General features: G+C 34.1%; 1 protein-coding gene and 2 pseudogenes across 1 annotated transcript; 1 reads left to right on the top strand and 2 right to left on the bottom strand.

The window, feature by feature from the left end:
- Window positions 1-292: 292 nt before the first annotated feature.
- LOC104779088 (putative FBD-associated F-box protein At1g32375 pseudogene) lies at window positions 293-1,803 on the bottom strand (annotated as a pseudogene).
- Window positions 1,804-3,196: 1,393 nt separating this feature from the next.
- Window positions 3,197-3,665, top strand: LOC109130620 (S-protein homolog 9 pseudogene; annotated as a pseudogene).
- A 2,431-nt stretch (window positions 3,666-6,096) lies between these two features.
- Window positions 6,097-7,881, bottom strand: LOC104777444 (protein TRANSPARENT TESTA 1). The gene is made up of 2 exons (XM_010501709.3): window positions 7,186-7,881; window positions 6,097-6,648 (listed from the first exon to the last, which is right to left on the bottom strand). The coding sequence occupies exons 1-2, from the start codon at window positions 7,639-7,641 to the stop codon at window positions 6,220-6,222; spliced, it is 885 nt and encodes a 294-aa protein (XP_010500011.2). The 5' UTR covers window positions 7,642-7,881; the 3' UTR covers window positions 6,097-6,219.
- Window positions 7,882-8,085: the final 204 nt, after the last annotated feature.

Raw genomic sequence — 8,085 nt, 5'->3', positions numbered from 1 at the left:
TCAAAAGAATAAACATCGAAAGAGTTCAGCCACAAAAACTTATCTAATAAAAAAAAGAGAAAATCGTTACAGAAATGGTCCCCGAAGATCAATAAGATGATATTATTAATATATGCTAAAGATAAACCAAGGAAACTTTCCTTCTTTTATTTATTTTTGCATGAACAAAAATAAATAAATAAATCAATCAAAGATGCTAAATTTGGAAATGATGCATAACAACATCAGCTTATTTTGGATATTATTAAATCAAACACCAACCAAATGAAATGTTGGTAAATAGACCACAACTTCAATCAAATAGAAGCTGACAAGTACGTGAACCCCTCGGAGACAATGACAACTCCTTGATCATCTCAAGTTGCTTGCGAAGGTCAGTGAATTTAGAGTAAATATTTGCCTTTTTTAAGCAGTTTCCGTTTCTAAAGATAAATACTGCTACTTCCTTCTCAACTTCAGTTCCTTCATAGTTTTCCCACTCGAGATTTTCAAGACTCGATAATAGACATTCAGGAACTAAGCTTGGTTCACTCCAGCACGCGAGCTCTTCACGGGTATAGCACTGATATAAGTAGATTGGATTAGAGATCAACATATTACATTTATACGTACTGGTCAAGGAAAACAAACAATTCAGTTCGTTTTTTATTGTTAAGATCTATGTACCTGTTCAAGTTCGAGAGCTCGTGAATTAGGGGAAGAACTCAGCAAAAACATTAGCAGATTCACCCACTCTGTGTCACATGTGCATATTATTAAACGTACGAGAGAGAAGAAGACACAACTAGGAGGATATGCATCCTGCATACAATATAACATATTTGATCACAAGAAAAAATCAATTGTATAGAACGAACACTGCTAGAAACACAACAGCCTTGGCCATAAACAAAAAATACCTTTGAACTGAATAAACATAAACTGAGATGCTTGACTGAAGTAATAGACCCTAGAATCTTTCCAGGAAGAAAGCAAGCAATGTCGATATCTGCCTTTTCCATCTTAGGCATATTATTCTCAATGACACAGAACCTACTTTGATGATCAAGAATGTCCAAGTGCTCCAAAGAAGGAGCGTTTATCACAAAGCCATGATCATCATCAATAGCTTCTTCATCTACGTCTTTTGGTGTATACACGACTAACTTCTTTAGAGAAGGTACTCTAACGGTGAAGGTAGTCACATTGTCATCTGGACCGTGTTCCACATGTAAGTCTTCAAGAACATGACAACTGGATAAAAGCCTCTTTAAGAATTCCTCACCAGGGTACTTCACCAATACAAGTTCCAATGACTTGAGGTAAGGGAAAGAAAAATTTGAAGAAGAATCCACAAGAATCACACTATTAAGTTTCAATGTCACTAGCATTCTACACTCTGTGTACAAACTCTTTGGAAGTATGATTGGAGATGGTCTATTATAAGTATTTGATCTCGATAATCAGCTCACGCACATAGCATTTATCTGCAGCTCTAATCCACACGGGAATATCTTCATCACGACAGGTTTCACCAAGTTTGAAGTGCAAAGTTTTGAGAATTTGAGCCTTGTGCAATACCAAAGACCTATCTACAAAGCCCGAAAATCTTTGAATATTCTTGTTGCTATCATCGTATACAAGTCTTGGTACCATCATCCAAAGGAATCTCCAACGTTTAGACAGAATCATTGTGGCCACAACATCTTCCGTTGGTAGTAACGACAATATTTCCAAGAGCAACGCATCAGGCAATTCACTTAACCTATCCGGACCCTTTTCTCTCCAAAGGCCAAAAAGCCAAAACCAGACTCGAGAAAACATCGAAAAGGCAGCAAGGTGTGAGATATTCTAAGTGTGTGTTTTATGTTTTCCGCAGGAATCAAACAAATAGTCTGAAGAAACGACGCCATGCAGGTTAATCAAGCAACGACGATTACGTGTGGCGTGATATATCTTCTGATATTAACAGAGTCCGGTTTTTAGTCTATCTTCTGATATATCTTTTATAAATATATTCTTTTTCTTTTTTTATTCATATTTATATTTTAATTTCCACAAAATTTCTCATACATCTTTTATAAATATATATTTTAGAAATCTTTATAATATTACATATTATCTCCATCATTTTTTATTTCTGTTATTATATATGTTTTAATATAAATATAAAATTACAAAATTGGCTAAATATATACATTTGAAAAAAAAAAATATTCTTCTACAGTCAACATCTTTGAAATTAATATTCAAAATTTTAATAAAAATTACAAGATTGTTGGAGCATATCCGACCTACATGATATCTGAAAACGTTGCGAGGGTATGTCCATTGAAGCCAAATACCCAAACCTCTTCTCGGAACTGAAAAGGTCAAACAAAGATACTAAGGTGGTCGCCATCAGTGGTTGATGTAAGAAGACATGCTAGGGTCATGCGACCAATAATGCATTAATTATTTTTAGTGCAAACTTGATTGAATTTGATGAATTATTTGGTTAAATTAGTCTTTAACCCCTATAAATTTGTGTTTAAACTTCCAAAATGACCCTTTAATTCATATAATCTATCAATATACTGTTTCGCATAATATTTTCAGTTATTATTACACTAATGGACATGGATGTCATGAAACGATCACATGCATCGTCCTACAATAGTCTATGTGTTAAGTTCACCAACCTACCTTCCGCATGAAATGAGGAGTGGACGACGTGCGATTACCTGCCAATCCTTTTGCAAACATGTCTCATCAAAGCAAAAAGCTCAACTTTCATTGACTAAAATTTTATATGGTGAATAAACTATAATATCGATCTTATCACCTTTTTCTTTGGTAAGAAAAACAAGTTTCAAAGAAGTATAAAAGAGAGTTTTAAAAGTGATTAAAAGAAAAGTTCTCACAATTTTGCATAAAAATTAAATAAAAAGATCAAAAGATTAATGGAATATGTTACTTTGACCAGATTTTTGGATATATTTTTGTAAACCTTTTTGGCCTAGAATGAGTAAACCAATCAAGTAATCAATTGGTAATTAATATGTAGTTGAAAATATAAAAAAAAAAACTTGACCAGCAATTATTCTCTAATTTAATACATTCCCAAAAGATGTTTTCACATTTGTTAGAATAAAATTATATTCATATTTTATAATTTGGAAGTTTGTATAAATTAGCACCTTTTATTTTGTAGATACATATCACCTCTACCAATAACTACCGCATCTATCAATCAAAACAATGAATCGCCTCTTGTGTGTCCTGGTTCTTATTGCATTGTGTGTAGGATTCAACAATGCGAAAATGAAAAATTCCGTACATTTTAAAAAATTCTCTCCTTCCGAAAAATATTCTCAAAATTCATTGTCAATCAGACGAAGATGACCTAGACATTCACTTTTTGAGCCCTAGACAAACATACAATTTTAGTTTTAATGACAGTATATATAAAACCAAAATTGAGTGTCAATTATGGCAGGGAATTGGTTTCAAGTTTTTTGCAAAGTTCATGGCATACAAAAGTGGCGGTCTCATACTTTATCATGGTAAGAAGAATTTTTGGGATGCTAGAGAAGATGGAATTTACTTCACACATGGTAAACAAATTCCCAAGTTAGAGTATAAGTGGGTAGAGACATCACCGTACGTCTGGGACAGTCCTAGACCATCTTTGTTTTAAGGGTTCATGTCTTGTGTGTATGGAATAGATACCTATACCTAATGTATAAAAGATTACAATCCCTTTTTTTTTTTGATAACTATAATCCCATTTATTGTCACGTATAACATATTTATTTTGACTTGACTATTGATCGTAAGTTCTACAATGTAAATTGCAAAAATTTTAATAGTTTTTGGTTTTTGGATTTTAAATGTTGGTTTATGGCTCTTCGATTTTGTAATAAAATAATTTAAAAAATGAAAAATGAGAAAAATGTCTGACTCACATCGTTCAGAAATTTAAAAAAAAAAACTCATAAAATGTGATTTTTGGATTTAAAAAAAAAACTAACCAAATCTTTTAAATTATGAGTTTTTAACTTTCAGGAAATAAGACTCGTGAATGGCTAATAAAATAAATTTTGCATAATCAAAAACCAAAAACTGATACAAAATCATATGTCATTCATGACCTAATTTTTGGCAAAGAACAAGAGCGGATAGAGACTTGCTAATTGAGACATACTAGGAATATTTTAGAAGGAATTAGAAGTATTACAAATCATGTTTGTGTATAGAATATTGTTGGGGGTGGATTCTCACTCTCCAGACGAGACCCGACCCAAGAGCTTTGCACAAAAACCCAAAACTATTAAGAATGTGAACAAGGGTATTTTGATTTTTGTAATGAACGCAACGACAAGAGATTTTATAAATATGGCGTACGACATTCGAAAAGAGGATCATGAAAAAGACCAAGAAAATGGTTAGAGATAGCAACGAACAACTGACGGCACACTCATCGACGACCTGGATCAGACGAGCCCTTTAGTCATTTAACTTGTCCCTATTGCTTATTTATAACTCGTCCAATCAACTTTGTAGCTCGACTTCCCAGTGTTTCTTTCGAATTAATAAAGAGAACCTTGATATCTTTCCACCGAACTAAAACTCTAATTATAACCGATTTGGACATCAACAAATATGTGTTTCGTATTCTCAAAACCGAGATTGTATATTTATAGAGAAATCTTAAAGAAAAAAAGTGAAAAACAAAAAAAAACTTAATCTCGAACTCTAATAACTGGCTTTCCTATATATATATTTATGATATGTGCTGACTGATTTAAAATCGATTTCTTATTGATTCTTTTTTTTTGAAATAAAATGTTAAATTATATTTAAAGAAAAAATGTCTGTTTATTCATTATTCTGAAAATTTGGCATAAAATCTTCTTTTTTTTAATAATTAATCAAAGAATGTGGAATTGTTTAGCTAATCCTGCTAGATTCGATTGGCAAACCATGTCTATAGACCCATTGCATAGCGAACGACAGTCCCCCAAAGATGCAATGACTAGTAGTTGAGCTCTCACCTGCTTATCAATCCAGCCGATAATGATTGCTTCTGTATTATGAACTCCACCATGTCGTCTTGCATTTCGTTCCCGCCAAATGGAGTGAATGGCTAGTTGAAATGTGTAACGTATCAGAAATCCGTGAACTCGATCTGACTGAGTTTCTGAGACAAACATCACCTACTGTTGCCAAACAGTGGTGAATTTATGCTGGTAGAGCCTCTGTGCTATGGCGGACCAAACTGCAGAGGTGAACTGGCATGAGAAAAAGAAGTGATCGCACGCCAACTTTATCCATCAAACAAGCCTGATACGACCAGTTATCATACCAGAAAGAGGTAAGAGCACCATTCTTAACCTCAACCTTGGCAAAAGTCTTGGCAGTATCTCTATATTTTAGTAAGCGTTTCCATATCTAGGAGCCTAAAGAGGATGTAGACTTAACTGACCAGAAGGATTCATTTGAAAGAAGATTCATCCTTGACCATTTAACCCACAACGACTCACTATTAGAAATTAAACAACGACTCACTAAATCTTATTGATGGTACTTACATGTATTTATGCAAGAGATTAGACTAGGCTAACCTAATAGAATACGCTAGCGTTCATGAGTTGCATTTGACATGGAACGGTATAAAGTTTCATTGACAGAATGAGACATCGTGCGGTGCCTCTTTGTCTACCAAACAAGGAGAAGCACCAAGAAGTACTATAGCTTGAAATCACAATATATATGAAGGCAACAATATTCTTTGTCGGCCACATTTCTTAAGATATTGAGAAGAGTAAGGGGTTTTTGAAAATTGAGAAAAAAAAATTAGCTAAGATCGGACCAATGGCAGACCCAAAGATAAATTTTGTTGGTACTTTACAAATTTACATGCACAAAAAATTATTTTGATAATTTTACCAGGTCAAGTGATCCTCTCTCTCCTTAGTAGGTCCGCCCATGGCTTGGACCGTGTGATGGCCAATCAACTAATCATCGGTACTGGTCATGTAATGGTCAGTCATTAGCTAAAGCCTAAAAACTTATGATTTCCTGTTTCAGTAGGCACGTGAGAATGCTTGGATCCGGTCGAGAAGGGTCGACTCATTGATAATGGCTCACTTCGTATTCCAAGTTCGAAACAATTAGATACCACAAATTATTCTAGAGAAAATAAATGGTCCGTACGCAAAAAAAAAAAGAAAAAAAGGAATGAAAGAAGCCCAAATTTTAAAAGAACAAAGTCTCGGAGACAGATGAATTAGAAGCCTGCTCTTCAAACAAACCAGTCGGATAAGGCCCATGACCAGTCCCAAATGCCTTAACATGGTCCTTAAGGGAGCGTTTGTGTTTGAAATCTGAACCGCAAACGCAAACCCAACGTTTCCCACAGTTCTTCTCATGTGTACGCCAATCGCCCTTGACAGCCAAAAGCTTACCACAGATGCGACACGAGTAGGGTTTGTGGCCATGTTTGCGTTTGTAGTGCGTTTGGAGCGTTCTAAAGTCTTTGAGCGGCTTGGAACGAGGATGCTCAATGTGGTTCCTACACCCTTCGACGCAGCAGTAACAAGGGATTCCCAACATGGCTCGTGGCTGCGTGCCTTTCAGTGACTCTGGTCCTTTTCTGTATTGTGAACCGTGCCCCCACATGTGCATCTACATTGATCATAATATTTAAGGAGTCAACAAGGTTTGTATAAGTAATAATTTTTATAAAAAAACCATATGATTCATTAAAATCATATCATTGATAGATCATATATTGATATATAGTGTTTCATTTAAGAAATGTGTATTTTACTTTGACTTCACTTTTTTTTTTTTTTTGACTACGTACTATTCAACTAAAATTTAATATAAATGAGAAAACTATTAAAACTAACGTCAGTCAAATTTGAATAAATACTTTCATTTCAATTTTTTTGTTTAAAACTAAATTTAGTTTAGACATTGAACAAACATTAAAAAAAAATTGATGAAATATTTTCATGAATATATATATTACCATAAAAATATGTCTTATTACCAAATAATTTTACCGGCTCTTTAGCTTTATTTTTTTGCAAATTAATTCATAATTATATATGTGAATAAACTCATAACATTAGATATAAAGATAACTATATAAGTTGAGAATGAATTTATTATATTTGGTTATGCATGAAGAAAGCAATGCGCATGACTCGTTCGTACCTGAAGATTGTTGTAGCGATTGAATGTCTTAAAGCACACATGGCAAGAAAAATGAGTGAAGCCTATTAGAATCTGCTCCGGCGCCGGTATCCAGTACGCCTTGCCGGAAACTTCATTCTCAATGTCTTTTCCGGCATCATATGTGACGATCTCCTTCCCGTTTCTCTTCTTCGGCTGTTTAGCACCATTGCCTGACTTACCAAAACCAGGAAGGCCGATGTGTAAGTCCACGTCCACTTCAACGTCATCTTCTTCTTCTTCTTCTTCCCCTTCGTCCTCGTACAAGGGGTTAGGGTTTGAGTTCAGGTTTATCCGATCAATTAGCGGTAAAGGCTCGATTAGGGTGTTGTTACAAGAGTTTTGGTTGAGGTTAGGGAAGAGATCAAGAGGTTGGAAATGGTTTCTAGGTTTTTCAGAAGAAGAGCTTGAGGATATCTCATATTGTGGTGACTCCATTGAATGTGATGACTTGTGGTTGGAGAGTGATAAAAAAAAAAGGTTTGGAATGTTTGTTTACGGAAATTATTTATTTTTTAAATCAACTATATATATTTATATATATATGATAATAATATATAATTAAGTTAGCTTTATATAATGATTGCTCTCTATCAAAGAAATTTAATGTTTTGCAATAACTTTTATAACTAATAATCATGTAGGTACGTAAGTAGATCCCACGTATCAATCGTCTCCGTTAACCTGTGAGAATTAAAGATAAAATAAATTTCGAATCTGTATGATCTCTATACATGTTTAAGAAAGCAAGTGTGAAACAAAACGAATAATGAATAAAATAATTTAGAGGCTTACGTACCAAATAGAGAAGTGGGTAAATGAGGATCTCGGGGAATGTGAAGAGCAGACACTTGAGAATGCATGTGGTTGAGTGAAAACAAC

The sequence above is a fragment of the Camelina sativa genome, chromosome 3, assembly GCF_030686135.1.
Source record: "Camelina sativa cultivar CO46 ecotype springtype chromosome 3, ASM3068613v1".
NCBI lineage: Eukaryota > Viridiplantae > Streptophyta > Magnoliopsida > Brassicales > Brassicaceae > Camelina > Camelina sativa.
Note: the sequence above shows the minus strand (reverse complement) of the source record. Positions and strands in the feature narration are given on the sequence as shown.